General features: G+C 27.1%; 1 protein-coding gene across 1 annotated transcript in view; it reads left to right on the top strand.

Annotated features, from left to right (window-relative positions):
- The first annotated feature begins 4,382 nt into the window (after nt 1-4,382).
- LOC136085870 (polycystin-1-related protein-like) overlaps nt 4,383-24,248 on the top strand; it is an 87,056-nt gene continuing 67,190 nt past the window's right edge. The window contains exons 1-3 of the mRNA XM_065807636.1: nt 4,383-4,599; nt 4,701-4,839; nt 10,004-10,075. Of these exons, the coding sequence (XP_065663708.1) occupies nt 4,536-4,599; nt 4,701-4,839; nt 10,004-10,075 (275 nt within the window). The 5' untranslated portion in view covers nt 4,383-4,535. The remainder of the gene's footprint in view (nt 4,600-4,700; nt 4,840-10,003; nt 10,076-24,248) is intronic.

Below are 24,248 nucleotides of genomic sequence, written 5' to 3' on the forward strand. Positions count from 1 at the left end.
TAATATTTAAATTCAGACTGAAGAAGATTTTTTATAAACTTATCATATAAGATAATATCTTGTGAAAATACAATAAAATACAAAAGCTAAATGTATGGCTAATGTAAATACTTAATCTGTATGAAATTTTATATAATATTTTATACCTTAAAACATAGCAAAAAGTAACCTTTTCCCAACATAAGAATAGATTCGAATTTAAATATGGCGAACTTGTTGTTATTATACCAGTTTCTGAAGCGAAAATAACAATTTAAGTGACGTTCTTTTCTTTTTCGCAATACTAAAATGAAATCATTTAAATGTAATTTGTTTTGTTTTCCCAAAAAAAATTTAAAAGTTTTTTTTTATAGAAAATAATTTTGTTGAATATAAGTAGAACATTTCCCAAAGTGAGCCAAGTGTTGACTTTAACTTGGTAGTGGCTTAATATACAATATATATTAATAAAATATTTGCATATTAATACAATATTTTTCTAACTACTTTTCTGGCTCAAAATTAAAAGGTCTGAGGTTTGACGCTAGCTCCAACCCAATAAACAACATCGTTAAGGAAGGAGGCATGAACATCTTAGTAAATACTCTTCCGCGGTGCTCTGTGATAAGACCGATAGGACTTCTGGAAGCACCTTAATATCCACAAAAAAAGAAGAAAAAAACAAAAAAAAGATTTACTTTGTGTTATCGTATTATTATTCTTTTCTTATACTGATTTAAGTGTTCGTAAAGCCAATTTTAGAAGATCGTAACCGAAGTCGCATCAAATACTGCGGCAGTAAGTAGAGAAAAAAAAATACTCATATGGTTAATGATTTCTATTAAGAGTGATAGTGTTTATTGCTAACCTTGCTTTTTTTATGGGAAAACTAAAAGTTGTTTAGTGAGCGAAGGTTGATTTTGCAAATAAAATGTCTCTCATAAGGCAGTAAGCGAGGATGAGTAATATGCTAAACATAATACTATCTATATCTTCGTTAATCCAAATAAATGCAGTTCCAAGATTGTTTTTAACTTTGTTAAATAGTTTCTGAGTGAGTATTGCGAGAAAAAGGAATATTAGAGAAGAGTGTTGCATTGGGTGATATCTGTCATCAAATTTCTTACCTTTAGGTAAAGTTAATATTTTGATGTTATCTTTTTATTCTATTGGTTTATTATGATAAAATCTAATAAGGTATTATTTTTATTTTATTTCACGACGTCTACTAAGGTGTTTAACTTCATTCGGATAATAAAGTTATAAAGGTTGATACATGATGGTATTAACTTAAGAAAGGTTAGTTCATGACGTCTACAAAGGTTTTCGACTTCATTCTCCGATTTTATTTCGGTTAATGTATCACATTTTATCTGTACTTGTAAAGCGAAAGCGAGCGTATGTTTTACTTTTTTCTTACTTTTGTTTCTTCCAAAAGTTTTTTCCAAAAGCTTTCCTTTTAAAGATTTTCTCCAAAAGGTTTCAAAAGGTTTTTTAACTTAAAAAACAGATCTAAAAGTGGCCTGAAATGTCTGTTCGCTCTAGTTAAAAAAGACGACCTGGTCATTGCCCAGAACAAAGTTTTATTTGACTCTTTGCTTGTTTAACAATTAAAAAGAGTTGTCATAATTGGAGAAGCTGATATTTGTAATAACTGTTTAACAATATTTATTAAAAACTAGTGTTCATATTTATTTAAACAAATCAGGCAACAGAATTAAAGCATTAACTACAAAAAATATAAAAGATATTTTTTTACACTAGATGCATTAAAATCTAAGCAACTTTCCATAGGTTTTTCTTTGTTTCATCATGTCAAAAATGAAAATGTCAGTGTGCATTATCCTTGTGAGGCGCTACTAAAATGAGGACCGATAGTAATGTGGCTTGTTCGATTGGTAGTTTCGGTAATTACGAGATCTAGTGTATTTTTGAACAGACCGTTAGCTTGGATGAAGATGAGATTGATAACGTCCTTATGTAGATGTAGGTCGAAAATGACACCGGCGCCGAAACTAGTTTCGGCGCCGGTGGTATTGGTCCAGTTGACATGCCATATGACGCTGGGAAAGTTGAAGTCACCTATGATTACCATTAAACTTTTTGTTTTCTACGACTGTTTTCGCAAAGGAGATTTTACTATTTCATATTATTCATATATATATTCTATTTCATATTTTTATTTCATCAAAAGCTTGAGTATTATTGGTTGGCGGGCAATAGATGCAGCCGATTAGGAGAGATTCTTGTGGGAGTTTAAGTTCGAGCCAAACCTCTTCTAAGAAATTGCATTGGAAACCGCTATGTAGTTGAGAGTAGTCAATAAATGGCTACGACTCCTCCACGACTATAGCGATCTTTTCTGAAGATACTGTATTTGGGAAGAGCAGGTGCTGAGGATTTGTCAAACCAAGTCTCAGTGATGAAAATGATGTCATAATTGTATGGGGACGTTGCCAAGGCAACATCGGTAAGTTTGTTAGGATTTAGAGATGTGGGGTTTGTGTAAAAGCAGTTTAATAACAGTTTGGAAGCATTGTTTTGGCATTGTTTTGCAAATTAGGAGAAGACAAGCTATTGATTAAATGGAAAAGGGTCATGTGTTGAATATTAGGACTGGTCACTGATTGGTTTGGGCTGCTGCGAGTGCTTCTTTCCAGTTGATAAACAGTTGTTTTTCCATGCCGTTGTTGTTGATTTCTTTGCTAACGTCAATGCATTTGATTCTGTTGCTGCGGATGACAAATCGAAAGGGCTGGTCAAGTTTACCGTTTGTTTTAAGGCCGTTATTGAACTTGTACTTTTTGTTATTCAATTTGTTAAAAAGGTCTTGCTCTGAAGGAGTTTTATCTAGCCGTATGAAGATACTTTTGTATGATTCATCCGTGGCAAGGTTTTTGGCGATTGCTAGAAGACCATTGCAAGTTTCATTAGTTGCAAATTCAATAACAAGAGACGGTCCAGCTGGTTGAATAAGGGGGCAGATGAAAAAGTAGATATGCTAGTGTTTGGCGGCGATTTGTTATTTTTGTTAAAGTTAGCGGCAGAAATGCGTCTTACAACTTTGAAGGAAGCAGAGTAATGAACATATTGTAAATACCCTTTACCCTTTTTGATTGATCGACGACGGAAACATCGGCACTAGCTGCGTTGGGAATTCCGGTGATTATGGATCTCTTAGCTTTTGACTATTAAAGCCTGGCGTTTATGATGGCATTGTTTGTGGCTAATCTAATTTTGGCTAGTTGCGAGACAAATGATTTTAGGATTGGTTGAGAAACGAATGGGTAAACTGCCGATGGTTGGCAGTTGGTGAGTTGAATTTGCAGGTTGGTGTTGGTTTTTTTGAGGGCTGCTCCTTTTTTAAGCAGTAATTTGACTGTTGCCACTAGAGGGCGGATAATGGCGTCACACCTTTTAGGTAGATAAGCAGCCTTGCCTTTTCCTGGACCCGGCCAATTTGCAAGCAGGTCAACTGGGTTTAAAGAAGGTGATATGGACGATGTTTCGTACAGTTCGTTGGCGGACATTTTGAAATGTTGAGGTTTTTTTTGTTGCGGTCAAATTCTTTCATTTATTGATTTGAACGGTGGCGCAAAGTATAGAAATTTGTTTTCTCCTAATAAAAGTTGTTTTAAGGGGCTATTATTTATTTATTATTATTTTTTTGTGATTATTAAAGTGCTCCCAGAAGTCTTTATGGTCTTTTCACAGAGCATCACGGAAGAGTATTTAACTTGGAAGAGTATCTAACTTTTTTAACTAATCAACATACTAAACATATTAGTTATAATTTATTATCATTCTTAGTTAATAAAATCAATTACAAAAATGTTATAAAAAGCTCACAAAAACATCATAAAAAGCTCACAAAAACTCGAACTATTTTAAAAATATAAATAATAAAAATGCTAGTTTGCTCTCCTTTAGATATTTGATCTACTGGAGAGAAGCATTTTTGTTTAGTTCTGTACAGAGCTTTAGCTAGGCTACTTCCTTCCCCTAAGTTAGGTGGGGGAGGCAGCAAAGTTAGGGGGCCCTTTTGAAAATATAATAGTTGCTATTTCTAATTCTAAAATCTTTGTTCGGCTTTTCAAATTAAAAACCTTTTATTTTACCATGTTTTTAAAATCCCGGAATTTTAAATCGAAATCGAAAGACCTGAATTGTATTTTTTATGCCTTTTTTTTTTTTTTTTGATTTGACAAAAATAAATATTGTTTGAGTAAACAAATATTTTCCTACATCATAACAAAGCTTTATACAATTGTTTTCTATTTCTTATTGTTATTTAATTATTTTAACTAACATCATAAATATCTAATCAAAAATAATAGTAAGTATGTCTAAGGAAAATTTGTCACATTTTTTATTAGTTTATGTTATAAATTATTAAAAAATGCGACATATTCTCTTTTGAAATTATGTCGCATTAGGTGGTAATTAAAATTAAAACATAAAGAAGTTTATTTATCTTAAATTATTGTTATTCTTTTTGTGATTAGATATTTGGATTGAATTTTTTGTTACAATATTACAGATAAAATGGTCTAATTATGGTAAACAGCAAAATCATCATTATTTCAGCCTTTTTTGCTTTTATAAACATTCGTTTATCAAGTTAGTTTTTTACTTAAAATTTAATTTTATACATTTCTATTTTTGCATAATTCCTATGTACGAGTTTATTTCTGTCTAATCATGTTTGATTATCTTATTAGATGCAGATAATTTATGGAAATTTATTAAAAAGATAGATTTAAATGAAGAAAATTGTTTCTTCAAGTATGTTTCCAACTTTACCATACAAGATGTTAATCAATCGATATGTAATTGTTCAAGTGTTTGTCTACAAAAAGGGTAAGATTATAAAAATAGAAATTCAATTAAATATATATGATGTAAAGCTACAATTAAATGATTTAACTCATTTTTACATTTGTGAAAGATATTGTTACATATAAAAATGAACTGCTAACATTTGTAGAAGTACAATTGAAAACAAACACCTATTTATACTTATTTGAAATATCATCTGGTTTATATAAAGCTAATCAGTGATGAACACATTTTGCAGCAACTAAATCATTTTGTATAAAAGCATATATCAAGTTTTAATCATAACATTTTCTTTTTCTTCTTTTAATCATAACATTTTCTTTTTCTGTAAATTGTAAATGCTTTTGTTGACCATTTGAAAAAACTTAACTTCAAAAATCTTTTTTTAGTTTAATATAATAACAAAATAATAACAAATAACTTAATGCTTTTCGTTTTTACATCACATTTACATCTACAAAAGTATCACCACAGATTTTTATCACTTACACATTTTTAGCTGCATTTTCCATAGTACCTGTTTTATTATGCAGAGTTTTACTAAAAAATATCTTCTAATAACTTTTTATTCTCAGATTGAGCCAGAATAGATCAGTTGTTTAGAGCGCTGCTAAAGTTTTACTTTTTGCAGTCTTGCAGAGTTTGAACCTGCAAGATTGCATGTTTCTTTCTCGACTAGTAAATAAATAATCCAGTTAAGTAAATGAAAATTATTGTTTTAAAATGCATTTTTTTAGACATACTATGAACTTGATAGTATTCATCTAATTCTCCATCAGAAAGATTTAGTCTTTTTTACTGGAGCTGGAATATTTAACTATTTTTATTCAAAGCATTCTTTCTCATTTTTTAATGAGACAAATTAAGTTTTTTTCTCTTTTTTACTTAGTCTGTTATTTTATTTCCTTGTGTCTTCAAAATAAGCTCTAAAACTGCTCTAAACTCTGAAAAACTGCTCTAAACTGACTATAAGTAAGCTGTTAAAATAAAATGTTGACATTGTCAATATATTTTTTTCTTTATAGGAATTTCTTTAAAAAGTTTCCTAAAAAATAAAAAAAAAACAAAGCCTGTTGCTTTTGTACCTGATTTTATATTTTTTAAGAGTGGTTTTGAGGTCAATTGAAACTAAGTATTTTTTTTAGTTGACATGGGAGTACATCAATTGAGACTCCTCCATGTTTTTTTATTTTTTGTTTTGTCTAAAAAATGGTACCACTTGGTGGTAGTAAAAAAATATCTCATTTTAATTTTTAGACACTCAGTGAAAGCAAATAGCTAAATTGTCATCAATAACAAATATAGGGTTGTCCTTATAATATCAAGGCTATTAATTTAAACATATTTTAAAAACTATTAATTTTCACATATTTATTATACATATTTTCAAAATTTTAAACTATGTACTACTTTTCAATTCATAAAAATATTCAGCCTATGTATGGTTTAAGGTAGCAGCAAAGTTTCATCTGACACACCAAAAAATCTAATTAAATTTGATATTCTCACTGGGTGGTGGGTTCCACGCCTTACTACAGCAGTTTTTGATGATTTAATAGTAAATCATAATTTACTATAAGATTCACATTTTCTGGAATGGTTTTAGGCTCACAGAAGTAATGATTAACTGTTTTAGGATCAATACTGGGTGTTTCTATGCTTTTTAACAAAAGAACATCCTCAATCTTTTCCTGGCATATTATTTTCTAATTTAGTTTTTTGAAACCTAGTCTGTCAAAAGTGACTTGTCAATCAGCATAATTAAAAAAAGGTTCAAATAAATCCCTAAACTTTAGCCAAAGATATTGTGTACTGATACTTTTTCACTTTCACTATCAAAAGTAAAAGAATGGCCACTTTTAAGTACTTTATTATTCATATATCAGATTAAAGTAGATTTTGGTGCTCAATACCTTTCAGCAAAGGTATTGAGCACCAAATTTTTTCTGAAAGGAATGTTCTTCAACATTCTTTTCAGAATGTTGAAGAACATTCCTTTTTTAACTTCATTTAATATCCTATTCATTTGTGGTTTATCAAAGTTTTTATATTTCTGAAAAGTTTATTCTCCCAACAATTTTAGTTATGAAAATGGAAAATATTTTTTTTTAAACATATTTGTCAAAGTATAAAATTTTTTTTTTGATTCAGTAAACTATAATAGCTTTTAATATTAAAAAATAAAGATAGAAATAAAAATAGTTTCAATGAATTGTAATTAGGTAATTTTAAATAGACCAAATTTTAAGATATAGTGAAACCATCTAGGTACATCTGTTTTTTATGGTAGTTGTCATAGGTAACTAAGAATGGCTTGAAAAGCAAACTTTTATCAGTTTATACTAATGTGAAATAAAAACCTGAAACAAAAAAATTTGTGTTGTAAATTAACTAAAAATTAAATCGTTGAAAGTTGAAATTAGTCAACTTCCAAAAATCGAATAGTAGTTTTAATCGACTATAGATTATCCAACTATAGATAGATAGTATATAATGGTACTCCAACTAATTTACTAAAAAGCAATATTACTAAAAGTCAAGTTATAATAACATATTTATATCTTTTTATTCGATATGGATTTTTCTATTATTAATTTATGTTGGTTCATTTATTTAAAATAGCATGATAGTTATTACACACTACCTAGTTTTTTGTTTATTCTCATAAGGTTTTATCTAATTCTTAGCATCATATCAGTATTTATACCTAATTAAACTATATTGTGAATAGAAAAAAATTGTCCCTGTTAATTTCTTTAGTGTGCTTTTTTGAGGCAACATAAATATATGATGAAGGCATGCTTTTGTTTAGCACCTATTTACTCAATCACCTTTCTTTTTGTTTTTTATTGTTCATCTTTCTTTCTAAGGCTCTAGCCTTTGATTGAGTTTTTCATAGGGTTTTGATTGAGTTTGATTGAGTTTTATCTCTCAGCCTTTTATTATTGGTGACTTTAATACTCATAACACTCAATGGATTGGTTGTAGTACAACTGATCCTGCTGTCTCTAAAGCTAAAAATATTTGTCTTTCCTAATCTCTTACTCATATAGTTAACTTTGTCACTTGTTTTCTAGACTAATCACTTACTTTCACTTCTTGATTTGTGTCTTGTCTCCAACCCTAAATTGGACTCAGTTTATCCCTGTTCTCCTTAAGGTGGTTATAACTTCACCAAAATTTTTTGATTGTACTTCTTCTAGACTCCTTTAAGTCACTCTTGATTTTTTTGCTAAATTTGTTTTAACTCAAACTCAAACAGGTGAATTTAGAGTTGTTCCCATTTTTAAAAAATCTAGAGATTATTTTCTTGCTATTATTAGCAAAGAATCATTGAAAAATTTCTAATATCTCATCTTTAGTCAAACTTTGACTAAAGATGAGATATTGACTCTTTGAACAATATTTCTTGACTCTTCTTGACTCTTTGAACAATATTTCGATTCTCTGTGGAATTGTTAATCATTTGACTAAAAGGTTCTATCATACATTAGATAAAAGTGGCGAGGCAAGGGCTATTACCTTTGACATCAAAGGCTTTTGATAAAGTCTTGCATAGTGATGTACTCCATAAACTTGCTTCGTATGTGTTATCTGAGAAATATTATAAGTTGTTCTTGACGAACTCTCCTTTATTTCACAAATCACTCCTTATGGACAACATCTATCTTCCTTTCCAGGAACTTTTACGGTACCACAAGGTTCCGTCTTTGGTACTGTGTTGTTCCTAATCTATATTTATGATTTTCCTGACAATCTTACGTCTGAAATGGCTCTATTTACTGTTGAAACAATTAAATTTTGCAGTCTAGGCTAAAAATCATTACTTTTTTATTGTTTATAATAGGCAGCATATCTTGAATGTAGCCTCTCCTTAGGATTTGCAGTGGCTGGTGAATATCCAATCAAAACTCAGTTATTCGCTGCTAATAATTATTTCAATATTTCTGGTATTCATTATTATTATTTATTTATTATGTATTTCTATATTGATAAATGGCAACACTCTTATACTCTTACAACCCAATCAAAACTCATTTGTTTACTGCTATTAATTATTTCAATATTTTTGGTCAGTAAGAGTGTTTAGAGTAAGAGTGTTTACTTTATGGTCAGTAATAATGCCATTTACTAATAAATAGCAGCACTCTTGCTGAGTCTACTTTATGACTTCTTAAATTATCATTCACTAATGACCTCACTTGAAAACTGTATATACAATTTATTAGAAAATTAGCATCTAGCATAAAGTTACCTCTCTTTATCTTGCTTGCCATTTTCTTACTCCTAAGTCTCTTCTCTATCTCTATAAATTTCTTATTTATCCTTGTATTGAACACTGTTGTCATATATATTTAGGCTGGTTCTTCTAATGAGGCCCCCTCTCTCTTTTAGACAAGAAAAAAGTATTGCTGCCAAGCTTGAGCTTCTGTTCTTCAGTTTCATTTTTTTTCTTTTTTTTTACATGTGAAAAAAGAGAAAAACATGTGAGCAAATTTGAAAATCTGGAGTGACAATAGCTTGTTGATTTCATACAGAATGATTGATGTTATCATTAAAAGATGAATAAATGTAGTCCAAGAACAATGTATCAAAAAAGTACAAGATTTTGAAGTTACCTGATTTGACTTTATAGTCCTTTAAATTTAAATTTTTTAATTTCTGGACTCAAAATGAAATAAATATAACTTGAGACCTGTAGTTTTTCTTTTTTGATTCTAGTTTTTTACTGTTATAATTTTAATCTAAATTACGTTTTGAAAATTCTATTAAAACCTTCTTGCAACAATAACTGCTTTTATGCCTTTCCAACTGAATTAAAAAAATGTCATTGAATGTGTTATTATATTTTATTTGTTACGTTTTAATTCTTAAATGAAAAATTTTTTATGTACCAGTTACATTATTTTTATTTTCAAATCATTTATGTACCAGTTACATTATTTTTTTCAAACCATTTATGTACCAGTTACATTATTTTTTTTTTTCAAATCATTTAAAAATCAATCAAAAATTTATGTTTTTAAACTTTCTAATATAAATTATTTTTTACTATTTACTTTTTAATATAAGTTAATATTTGTAGTGTTTAATTAATTTTTCTCTATCATTTTAATATAAGTTATTATTTGTTTAATTATTTTTACTCTATCATTTATCTATCAATTATACTTTATATGTTTAGCTATCTTCATTTTGTTTCCATCAATGACATATGTTTCTGCACAAATAGGAGTGATTATTTAAGGAAATGCAGGTAATTTTTATTTTGATATTTTCCTTTATTCGAAAAATCAAAAATAGAGATTCTGTCTTTGGTTAGTTTTTACTCTATAGTAAATACTGTAAAAACTTGTTGCAATAAGCCTGTAGCAAAAATTCTATAATAATAGTCAAAGGTTCTGTAATCATAAATGTATAAATAATGCCGCTGATTGATTGCTAGGTTCTTTGAAACAACATGGTGAATTTACAGCACCAAAATTAATTTCTTCCATTCGCTCTTATGATGTTTATACATTTTATGGTATTACATGATACAGTTTAAAGCAGACCTTTAAAAAAATAGCACAGTTAAATTCCTGTAAAAAAAAACATTTTAATATGAAGTATAAAGATCCTGGCTACTATAATGGAAGAGATTCTATATTCCTAAATGGAGTCTTAACATACTGAGTATATTTTTCTTACAAAGTCCATATAAAAGTAGTAAATTAATGAGCTTAATGAGCTTAATGAGCTTATTAATGATGATTATTACCATCATTACTACTAATTATTTTCATTTTATTATATGGTAGTAATTGGTATATTATTAATTATTATTAATACAATTGCTACATTACTACCATACTACTATACACTACATTGCTATGATTGAAGTAGTGGTGCAGCGGTAAAGGGCTTTCTGAAAGGTATGGAGTTCAATAAATGCAGAGTTTCATTTTATTTAGAGTTTCATTAATTCCAATAATTGCAGAGTTTAATTTTTGAGCAGAAACAATACAAAAGTAAAATAAAATAAACTGGTTGATGATGAGTGATTATTTTATTTTACATCATCATCATCATTATCATCATCATCATCATCATCATCATCATCATCATCATCATCATCATCATCATCATCATCATCATCATCATCATCATCATCATCATCATCATCATCATCATCATCATCATCATCATCATCATCATCATCATCATCATCATCATCATCATCATCATCATCATTAGACAAATTTCTGTATAGAAACTCTACATTTTTACGGAAGATTCCTATTTCACAATGGTTGACAATAATTTTATAGTTTTTGCACCAATAGTAAAAATTTTTTATGTAGCATTCTAAGCATCAAAATAAATTAAGAATGTAAGAGTTTTTTAAAGATAACGCATAAAATGCGATGAAATTTACTTTTTTTACTAACACAAAGTCCGCTGTTTTTGAAAAAAGAGAAAAAATATTTGGTACTTTTTCTACTGTGTATTTGTAACTATTTTGACTAGAAAATGTTTTGTTGCAAAAGTCTACACGCTTTTGCGAAATACATTCAAATGTTTTATTTTGTGAAACATATTTTTTCCAAAGTATTTATTTATCTTCTTTAATGCTATAATGTTATTTTGTCAATTCATCTCATGAGGGTATTGTTATAGCAATTTCTAATAAACGTATGGTATAGAAACACTGCAAAAATGTTTAATTTTTATACAAATTTTTAAAAAAGAAACAAATAATGACAAATTATCTGCTTTATTGACAAATCCAGTTGATTAAACATTCTTTATATAAAATTAAATGTTGCTTCTATCAAAATTTCGAAAAAAACAATTATTTCACACATGCCAAGTAACATAGGACTAAGTGATATATCCTCTTTATCATCACTTGTATAGATTCTTTACAAAAATGTAGTGTTTCTACACCAAAGCTTTTTACATGGAATGTTTCCAGAAAAATAATCAAATATAAAGATTTTGTGTAATTTGGTGAATAATTATTTTTTCTTTTCTTAATTATAATATGTTCTTCGTTAATTAAATGAATGATATTTATTGTTTCATTGTAATTATTGCAATGTGGGGTTGATTAAACTTAGGCATAGTCATCATCTGTATAGAAATCATGCTCGCAAGTAATGTTTCTATACAAGAAAATCCTGTTTACTTGGTTTATCAGCATATTCATTGTTTTGCAGGAAGAGTTTTATTTTTTAAGTAATTTTTTTTTTCTATTATGGAATAATAAGATATATTTTATTAATTTATGAAATTTTTCGCCTATTTCACTATAAATCGATTCAACAGTATTATAAGTTAGTTTCCAATTCTCATCACTCATATAGAATCGCTACCTTCAAACACACACACGCAGGCACACACATTTTTCCTGATTTTTAACATCAACATGTGTCGTTTATACACAATCAATTTCAATTATAAAAAAATATAAAACTGTTATAGATAAAAAATATTCAATACAATATTGAAAAAAAAAATTATTTTATATGCGAAATAACAAAAAAACATAAAAGGTGTAAAATGCATACTTTTTATACAAACTTTCAATTAAATATATGATTTAATTGAAAATTTGTAATTATATTTAAAACGATAGCAAATCATTTAGAAATTGTTTGGTCATGCTTTTCTATTTTTATCTTCCACAAACAAATCCGTATAATATCTGTATAATCACACTTTTGGTCCAAAGTTTAAAGAACACATAAAGAACAACACTTGTGCTACATAGTGTCAAATAAGACAGTCTGTATGGAGTTACGCTACCATTAATGTTCTTAGGATGTTGGCATCTCCATAAAGAAGGGGTCAAGTTGTATGTTGTTATGGCGCCCGAGTTTGTTTAAGGGCCCAGAAAAAAAGAGCAAGTTAAAAAAAGCCTCATAAACCATTTCATTGTGTACTTTCTCAGCAGCAAAGACAGGCCGGCAACTATTTTTGCCCCAGGATCTGCCTTGGCTGATGGCAGCAACTTGTGACATTGTATGGTATAAAATGATGGTATTTTAAAACATGTTACCAGCAAATTCTTTGGAGGTTTGTCAAGCATTATTCAATAATGGTGAAAGCAAATGTTAATCAAGGCAGTTGTTCTTAAAACAAGTCATTAATTAAAGGTTAAGGCCATTTGAAGGCAGCACTATTTGAGATTTAGATTATTTTGCTAAAAAATGCTATAAACAGGACCTTTTAAAGAAAAAAAAAAATCTTGAAATGTGTTTTTGACAATATTTAATTTTATTAATAACTTTTAAATGTCATATCTTTATGTTGGCTAATGATTTGTGCCTGAAATTTTCAGGGTATCCTCAGTATGCTTCAGAAATTTGGTTAACAGTTAGGATTTTAAATACTCTTGTTAAATTTTTTTAATTAAGAAATTAGTTTATGCGTCAAATCACTTAGTACTTAAAGCAAATTTTCAATAATTCTTGATTAAATTTAAAATACTCCCTTAAACTAAAAATCCATCTGTTAATCGGAATAAAAATCAAGCGTGTTTAAACAATAGAAAATTTATATAATAAAACACATTATGTCACTATGTCTGACAGGAAAATATTTTTCACATTCAATTTTAAAGGCTTTTTCCACCATTATAGATGTAAAAAAAAAAAAAAAATCGATGTAAGAAAAATCTTTATTTCGACTATTTTTTAAAATAATTTTTCAACAGAAATATACAAGTTTTTGGTTTTATTCACATTTTTAATTAAAAGGGCATTTTTGTAGTGTACTACCTTAAATCAACTGATTATTTTCTAAACTCTATTTCAACTAAAAAAGCTAAATTTCCTTCAAAATTTGTAATTTTGTTTAAATAAAAAAGAAAACTAGAATAAAGAATAAAGACGGTAACAAATTATTTAAAATAATTTTAAAATTTTCAAACTTTAAAGTAAAAGTAAAACTTTTTCAAAACAAGACGCAGAAGATTGTATATGTTATATAAAATTGTTTTTTACATTGATAATTTTAAATTTACATAAGTTACATATTTACATATCTAAATATATGATCTATTTTCTATAAATAAAAAAGTGCTAAAAAACTTTTCCTCGGCCAATCATATTTAATAATTAATCATTACTAAATATGATTGGCTCTGGGTCAAAACACACGAGTTGTTGCTGTTAAGTTTGATCTTTTATTGCAAGGTAAGTTCACGAGTCTCTTAAAACAGCCAGAAATTGGACATCATTCGAGCTAAGCATTATTATTCTCTGAAAACATTATTTTTCTAAAAAAAAAACACCATGCTAAAAACTCTCTATCTGTAGTTGAACATTATATGTTACCTTGAAATAAAAAGGTTAACTTAAAAGCATATTTCATGTACAACTTTATGAACAAGATTTATGAAGAAAATATTCTGATACAAATTTTTATTTTAACAAAAAATGTATAAAAGAAACTAGTCAACCTGACATGACACATCAACAAATAAATATATAAAATTAAATAAATAAACAAAAATTTTTTGAAACAGACTAAAAATAATGCAGGCTTAAAATAAAACAGAGGTACAAAACAATATATAAAAGGTATAAAAATAATGTATGTTTAAATATGTATTACTTTTGATACACAAAAGATGATTTTGTACATAAAAAATAACAATGGTTGTTCAATAAAACATCCAAGATAAAAACAAAAATGTTGAGAAAAATGCCATTACTTACTAAACTTTTTTTTAAATTTATCAGGGGCAAATCCAGAGGAGTTCAAGTAGTGCTCCAGCAACCCTTAACTTAGTAGTGTAGTGAGGAATCAAACAGGCAGTCTTCCTGGGTGCAAAAGTTGGTGCATAAGAAAAAAAAAAGGGTATTTTTTATTACAAAAAGTATAATTGCAGTATTTTTGTTATAAAACACACTTTTTCAAATCTGCTGAGCATCACTCAATATATATTCTAAAATACTACATTTAACAAATTTGATGTTTTAAACAAAGTTTTACTAAGATTGTCAATAATGACAACGAAAATAACAAAAATGTTAGCAAAAATTAAATACCAACAAACGTCTTCATATTTTTTTCATATTGTACTTTGTTAATTATACAATTTATGTCATACTTTTCTAATAATATCATCCCAAGAGGTGTTTCAGAAAAAACACTTTTAACAATTTTTTCTGAAACAACTCGATTAAAAAATACTATACTTTTGAAAATCCTGTTGAGGTATTTAACATCATCATAAGACATAGGCGTAACTTTACCTTGTTTACCTTCATCTAAATTTTTCTTTTTTAAGCCTAATAATTTATCGTAAATAGCTTTTGGCCTTTTATGTTTTAATAGCTCGTTATTATTAATTAATCTTCTAGTGGTTAGAATATACAGCCCATTAAATTCATAATTAAGAAAAAGTTGTTTTATTTCTGCAACTTCCAACTCACTAGAACTTTTAGATGTTTTGTCGGAGGAGTCATCAGCATTAACATCAATGTCAATTGATTGATTTCCATCCACTGGCTTGAAGCATTTACTAGGTAGTAGAACTTTATTTGAATGAAAGATTTCATTATCAATTTTATTAGTCAGTCCTTCAGCGCTCTTCATATTTTTAACATGGTTATAATGTTTAGATGCTGTTTCTAATTTATGCTTTATATGCTTTGCTAAATTTTCTTTTTTTTTCGAGTGTTATGTCCTCTTTACTATGAAACATAGTTGTAACACTTCTTCTTGCTAAGGTGGCAGACATAGGACATTATTGATTCGTTTTTGAGTTGCTTAGAAAATCCTTGAAACTTTTTGAAATACCATGTCACAAAAAAGCTTTGAGAAGTAATTGCAGCATCTTCACCATTTCTTTTGGCAACTTTATTTCTATATATATTCATATACACTGAGGCATATTTGTTTAGACGCATCAATTTTTTTCTCTTTATCTTAATTTTTTTCTATGTATTGTCAACTGATATGCATGCAAGTTATTATCAAAATAATTGTTGTGTTGTGGGCTAATAAAAACCACAAAAAATTTATTTCCATGTGTCTTTATTAACATGAGAGTATGTTTGATATACAAAAGCACATTTTTAAATTGGAATATATCTATAGACGCAATCAGGTTAATAACGGTAATTATTGATTTTTAATCACTTTTACACAAATAAATTGATAAATTTTAGTGTAATTTGATCTTTTGCTCTGCCAGTATCATTTTTATTGCATTTTATGAAATGCCTAAAGGAAAGTATTTGACAGATGCTGAAGAAATACAAATTAATTTATATCGTGGCTCAGAATTTTCACCAGCACTTTCTATAAGAGAAATAGCAAGAAAAATTGGAAGATATGACCGTGTTGTACGAAACTACATTGCAAAAAGTGACAATTACAGTGTAAAAAAAGCAACAAACGGCAACAAAGTATTAACAAATCGGCAAATTAATCGAATTCGCTTCGAAGCAACCAAAAATAAATTGAATGCAACACAAATAATGGATAAATTTTTAATTGCTATCAAGAAAAGTTTATGACGCTAAAGCAGCCAGACACCAATTTAAAACTGTTACTGAGTTAAAGTGTAAAATCCTTGAAGCATGGTCCAAGTTGAATCAAACTACACTTCAACGACTAGTGGAGTCAATGAAAGGTAGAATTTTTAAGGTGATCCAGTGTAATAGAGGACAAACGCATTACTAATTTCCATCTTTTAATGTCAAAAATATGACTGCGTCTATAGATATATTCCAATAAAAAAATGTACTTTTGTATATCAAACATACTCTCATGTTAATAAAGACACATAGAAAAAATTTTGTTGTGATTTTTATTAGCCCACAACACAACAATTATTTTGATAATAACTTGCATGCATATCAGTTGACAATACATAGAAAAAAATTAAGATAAAGAGAAAAAAATTGATGCGTCTAAACGAATATGCCTCAGTGTACAAACGCGTGTTTTTATATTTGAGAACTCATCACTATCTGAGCTGGGCCATATTTTCGCTTTGTTTTGTGTGCCTTAACATTTGTAACAACATCAGAGGTATTTGGATTAACTTTCCCATTTAAAAACTCTCCTAAAGTTAGATTAATGCAGTTTCCAGCACGTGATGCATTTCTCAAACAACAAACACTTGCAAGGTAGTCTCTTACCAATACAAAAGATTCTCTTGCAACATCTTCTTCAGAAAAAACATTTTCTTAAAGTTTTATTGCTTCTTGAGCAGTATCAGAATGGCAAACTTTAGTAATTTTTTCAGGAGTTATTATGTTTTTAAATTCTCCTCTATAATCTCCCATTCACGCTCATCTACTTCATCATTGAAACTAGCACTCCAGTTTCTTAATTCTAAAATTATCGCTTGCAACACACTTGAATTAACATCAAAGTTTAAATTAAATTTTCCACACAAAGGAAGAGTTTTCTCCCTGACTATAAACTCAATGAATTTAATTTAAAAATCCTATATATGACCGAATTGTTCCAGGTAAATGTCCCCTATCTGAATCTTTACCGCGTCCTGGAGTCATTGCCCAAGGCAGCCATTTATCCCACAACAAGCTCATATCAAATAATGAATTCAGTGAACTAACATCAGGATCTACACATGAAAGCTATTTTTTAAATTCAGATAAAACAAGCAGCGTGGAATTATCATTGCATTCTACTTGATTATCAGATTCTTCTTTAGAACTATCAGCAAGAAAGTTAGTATCACTCTCATTGCTTACTTCATTTAACTCTTCGTTAAGATCGAATTTAGAGAAGCTGTAATTGGAAAGTTCATCTAATTCTATTTCTGACTCAGGTAAATATTCTGACTCAGGTGACAGACTTTTTCTTGTCAGAATTTTTTCTGATAACTGAGATGAATGCATTCAAGTCACTTTAGATTTGAGAACTTGATATCTCTCAGAATCATTAAATATTTGAGAATGGTTTTTCCTAAAATGATCAGATATATTTACTACAACACTAAAACAACTGTTAACAGAATATTGATAATAAAATTTTTTGAAAATAGTAATTTTACTACTAGCAAATATTTTTAAGTTAAGACTTTAAAAAAGTCTATAAATAGTCAACTGAACATACCAGTATGTCCAATATCACTGCTCATAACAGATCTTTTTGGAGCCCCAATTTCATTCTCTATAGCAAATATTTATAAATAAATGTTAAGACTTAATTATATATAAATATATAATAAAATATTATTAAGAAAAATGTCTATAAAAAAACAATTGAACATACCGCTGTACATTACACAATAATTACACAAAAAAAAGTCAACCAATATAAAATATTTAAAATACCATTTAATTCATTATCAGAATTAAATGGTATTTTAAATATTTTATATTGGTTGCAAACATAATCAGTATTTGAAAAATGTACTATTGAATTTATATCTAAATAAAAAAAATAATTTAAAGTACTTTTGCAAAAACAACTTTTTTTATTTATTTAATTTATTATATTTATTATAATTAATATATAAAGCAATTAAAATTAAAGAAAATTGGATAATTATAAAAAAAAAACTAACCAATAAATTTAATTGTTTAGCATATTTGATTTTTAAGATTTTGATTTCTACCTTTCAAAGTATTTTTGGGTATTTCTGCACAAGAAAATTTACTATTTAATACCAGCATAGAAGGTAAAAACATAAAAAAGTTGAGAGAAAAAAAAAAAAAAATAGCCAACAAACATAAAATTATCATTTCTCATTGAGTTCAATATCAGTTGTTGGTTCATGAGGATTTTCAATAAATAATTTTTCTCATTAAGCTCAATATCATTTCTCATTGAGCTCAATATCATTTCTCATTGAGCTTAATATCATTTCTAATTGAGCTCAATATCATTTCTCATCGAGCTCAATATCATTTCTCATTAAGCTCAATATCAGTTGTTGGTTCATGGGGACTTTTAAGTAATACTTCAGAAAAACTTGGTGTTTCTGCACAAAAAAACACACAGAAAAAAAAATTACACCAAAAAAAAGATGACATATATATTAAAGTCAATTAATTGGCAGTATAAATATACCATGGAAAACAACATCAGAGGTTTGATTTTCAAGTTTCTTAATATGAGTTTTTAGGGATCTTGGCTCTACTACAAAAAACCAGAAAATTTTTTAATGTTAAAAAAAAAGAAAATATCAACAATACAAAAATATACAAAAAAAAGTCATTAAAATTTTTAAAAATACTATTAAAATCGATATCAGTACCAAAATCATCAGTATTGGAAAAGTTATTCAAGTACTTTTACATAAATACATACACACACATACATATACACATGTGTATATATATATATATATATATATATATATATATATATATATATATATATATATATATATATATATATATATATATATATATATATATATATATATATATATATATGCTTTGTGCAACAGGCTGTTTTACCATTTGGTGAAACTGCCTGATGGACAAAAAAATTAAATGTTTTACTAATTTATTGTTGCTCTGCTCATTAAGAACATTGAGCACTCTTACATTATTGGTGAAACTTCGAAGTTTCACTGATTAAAAAGTTAAAAAAAAAGTTTAATTTATTAAGTGTTAGTAATAATTTATTATTACTTTTTTCATTATCAAATACTTGTGGCTTGTTAATTGCAACCTAAAAAAAAATTAAAAATGTATATATATATGTAATAATATATATACTTAATATATATACTTATGACAACTGGTATAGTCAAAAACCTTTTATCAGCTTTTTGTTAAAGGTAGGTACTACAAAAGTAGTTTTATAGGTAATACCTTAAAAGAATTTGTGAGTAAATAATATTGATTTTTTTTTCCTAATGGTTAAAACTTTCTCTCAGAGCTAAGAAGTTGTAACAAAAAATGTAAACAGAAAACACAATAAAATCACAATAAATAAGTATTTAGATTATTAATTTATACTGACTTACAATGAACCAGATTTAATTTAGTAGCTTATTTTGTTTAAACTTCGATAACTCTTTAAAAGAAAACAAGTAAAATAATGTAGTATCATCATAACACTACATTGATGTATTATAACACAACTACATTATTATATTTTAATTAAGTCTTGTTTGCTTTCTTCTGAATTATTATGGCTTTCATTATTTAGAAAAAAAATTATAAATATGACTATTTAAACATGGTATGATATAATATATACTTGTAAATAAATTTATTATAATTTATTAAAATTATATATTTGCAATTTTAATGTTAATAAAAAATTCCAGATATGCATAAATTAGGTTCAGCTTTCTTATTTCTACAACAAAATTTATCAAAAGTTTGCATCATTAAATAATATTGCAAAGCTTAAATAATAATAAGAACTTTCACCTTGTTTTGATTTATACTTTCATTATAACCTTATTACTTATCATATTTTGCGAGTGTTATACAATTATCACTGTAAAAAATTAAATTTGTCCTACTAACACGAGTCTGACAACAGATCTGACTTTATCAGGTCTTAAGTCTGACAAAAGTAATATGGTTTTCAAGTTTGAGGCATATAACATTAAAAGCAACATTTTTATATAATATATATATAATATATATATATATATATATATATATATATATATATATATATTATATATATATATATATATATGTATATATATATATATATAATATATGTATTATATATATATATATATATATATATATATATATATATATATATATATATATATATATATATATATATATATATGTATATATATCTATATATGTATATATATCTATATATGTATATATATCTATATATGTATATATATATATATATATATATATATATATATATATAGTATGTATATATATAAATATATATATATAATATATATATATATATATACATACATACATACATACATACATACATACATACATACATTCATACATACACACATAAATATATAAATGCATAAATACATACATACATACATACATAAATACATACATACATACATACATACATACATACATAAATACATAAATACATACATACATACATACATACATACATACATAAATACATAAATACATACATACATAGATATAAATATATTCAAACTGTTAATAAGTAATAGTATATATAATTGAATAGAACTCTAATTTTGAATATAATTCTATCAAAGAAATACATTTGTAACACTATCCATAATACTTTCCTTATTATCTAACGTTCGTGGAAAATATTTTGAGATGGCTCAACTAAATCAATTCTAAACGGCTTACGGCAATTTAATAGAAAAACCTCTTTGGAGAAACTCTACTTTTTGATGTAGCATTTCTATACACATTGTGCTAGATTTCTATACATTCATGTAGTATTTCTATACTATGTCAAGTTTCTATCACACATTCCTCTTTGTCATGATGATGATGATGATGATGATGATGATGATGATGATGATGATGATGATGATGATGATGATGATCATCATCATCATCATCATCATCATCATCATCATCATCATTAGACGTATTACACAAAATTTTGAAATTATTTTTGTGATTCATCTTTGTTAAATATGTTTAAGCTCTCATTATTGTTTAGAAAATTTTTAGATTAGCTACTATTTTGTAGCAAATCAAACTATTTTAAAAATTTTCTTTTTTACGTTTAGTTTTCAAAGTTATACAAAAGCTATTAGAAATTTAGACTTTTATATAGCCACAGTAACCTTACATGCAGTATTTGAAATTTATTCGAAAAAAATATTTTTTTTGAGGTTCTATAATAGAAGCTTATTCATAATTCCATCGGAATTAGAAATGCTACTAAAAAGCAGCATTTCTATTTTTACAAAATTTTATGAGAACTTTATAAGAAATAAATAAATTATTCTAACTCTAAAAGCGCTAACTGGGGATAAAAAGTTAATTTTTTACATATTTAACTATGGAATGTTTTTCTATTATTGTTTCACTGATTATAAATGTTGTAGGATTCTTTAATAATGTCTCACTAGGCAGATTTCAGATAGGTTTGCTACATACGAGCAATCCTGGGTTCATAAAATAATTGTTGTCTTTTATGCATATTTTTTTATACTCTTTAACCACATTTTTTTCTAATAGTCTTTTAGCCATGCAAACAACCATCATTTGCAGATGTAGATGTTTGCAGAGATTTGAGTTCATTTAAAGAGAATAAAAAGGATATTTTTTTGTTTTTCCTTTTCTGAGTTTTAAAGTATTATTTTGCCACTTATAAAAGTCATACTACTTATCTGGATATCTATCTGTATTTGATTTTTTCTAAACAATATCATCCACAATCTGTCCTTAGTATCACATCTTGAGGTCCATTTGACTGGACAGATCCGTAAATCACCTGTATTCTTTTTTTTTTTCCACTGATTATAAATATTCTAAAGTTTTCTAGTAATGTGCTAAAAATTTTGAATAAAGATACGCTTTATTCAAAAATGTGAATTCAAGTGATCATGTTCAAAAAACCTCTGCACACAAAAAGGTAGCATGGAATAAGGTATAAAAATAAAATAACAAAAAAGAAATAAAAAAAAGAGCACAAGGATAAAAATGAAAATATAAAAAGATCATAATTTCATTAATATTTCCATGTTATAAATGATTCAAACTGGTCCAATAGTTTCTCCAAATCTAATTTTTGGCTACCTTATTTCTGATAATAACCAAAGCTACTAACTTTCATTGAAATTTGACAAATCTAAAAAACTTTTTCAATTTAGAATAGAGAAATGCCGCTTTGTCACTGCCAATGTGCAAAATAATATGCATGCGGTTTAGTTCCAGAATCAAAAAGAGAAACAAAGATTAATATAATAGCACATTGTATTCTCGCATTTCCTTAATTCTGTTTAGAAATCTACTCACAATACTTAATCACAGTAGAAACCTGAGGCAAAAACTTTCTAGACTCTTTTTTCAGTTCTGTGTTTTAATTTACCTTAAATTTCAAAATTGCTAGTCATATTTATTAACCTATTAAAAGTAAGGTAGATCGCCATTTTTGAATTAAGAAACATTACTTATGAACTATTTAAAACATTATAATTTAAAGGTAATAACAACAAAAATTGTATTTGCTAATTAAAAATCAATTTGTGCAGTTAAAATTTTCAAAAAAAAAATAAAAATTAGTTTTATATTTGGTCTTCATATTCATTAAATTAACTATTATAGGGTAAGAGTCCTTGCCATGCCTCTAGTTGTCACAACTTGGTCACTGAGAAACATGCAGAGCAAAAACTAATTGCTGGAAGCTTCTGAAATTGTGTCAGAAAAAGAAAATATCTGTTTGCTTTTTAAGTGGCAAATGTGTGACAATCATAACTTTAAAAATAAAGACACATTGTTACAACAATTGCGGTGACGACTAGGCACTTAACTCTATGTATTATATTTTATGTATTATTTATAGTAAATATACAAACTATCATTATGTAATTTTTATATTAAAAATTATATAGATAACTGCATATATTTTCTTGATTATTCCTGGAAGTAAAGTTAATATGTCAAATACTTGTAACTAAAAACTAATATATATATTACATTTTTTATTTTCATTGGTCATCAGTAAAAAAGCTCAAAATATGAAGGAAATCAGTAAACAAAATCTATTCCAAAAATACACTATTCTTAGTAAGACATATATACATCCTCAGTAAGAGTTTTTTAATATTTTTTTCGTATGTAATTTTATTAATAATTTCATTAATTCCATACTTTTCTAATAACCACTGATCATGGTCAGTACTTTGTAATTTTTGTCTGACTAAGCTTTTTATAATTGGTAAACATCGACTAATTTCTTTCTTGAAAATAACCATTAAGATATGTTTATTGCTATGATCCATTTCTGGAATATCACAAATTTCATTATTATTCCTTGAGCCATCTGCATTTATTGATTTTTTTAACAATAATAGTTTGTCATAGATAAATTTTGGGTTCCTTAATTGTAGAATCAGATTGTCTTTAATTTTTTATGAATATACAGATTATAGCAACCTTGAAAATCATGATCCTTGAAAAGATGCAAAATTTCTGCAATTTCATTTGGGGTCCATCCTTGTCTTATTGTACTCATACTAGCTGTTGGTTCATTAACAATATTACTAAAATCTTGATAAGAAGAAAAGTTTTCAGCATATTTATTCATTTGGTTTTTACATTCGTTTGGGATCAGAATTTTTTTTTAAATTTTGTTTGTTAATTTGGTTCCATGTCAATTGAATACATGGGCAATTCAGTACAGGACAATTCAGTACAGGGCAATTCAGTACGCAGACAATTCAGTACGTGGGCAAATTAGTACATGAACAATTCAGTACACAGGCAATTCAGTACACAGCAATTCAGTACATGAGCAATTCAGTACATAGGTAGTTCAGTACCCGGGCAATT

Source organism: Hydra vulgaris, chromosome 10, assembly GCF_038396675.1.
Source record: "Hydra vulgaris chromosome 10, alternate assembly HydraT2T_AEP".
Classification (NCBI taxonomy): Eukaryota; Metazoa; Cnidaria; class Hydrozoa; order Anthoathecata; family Hydridae; genus Hydra; species Hydra vulgaris.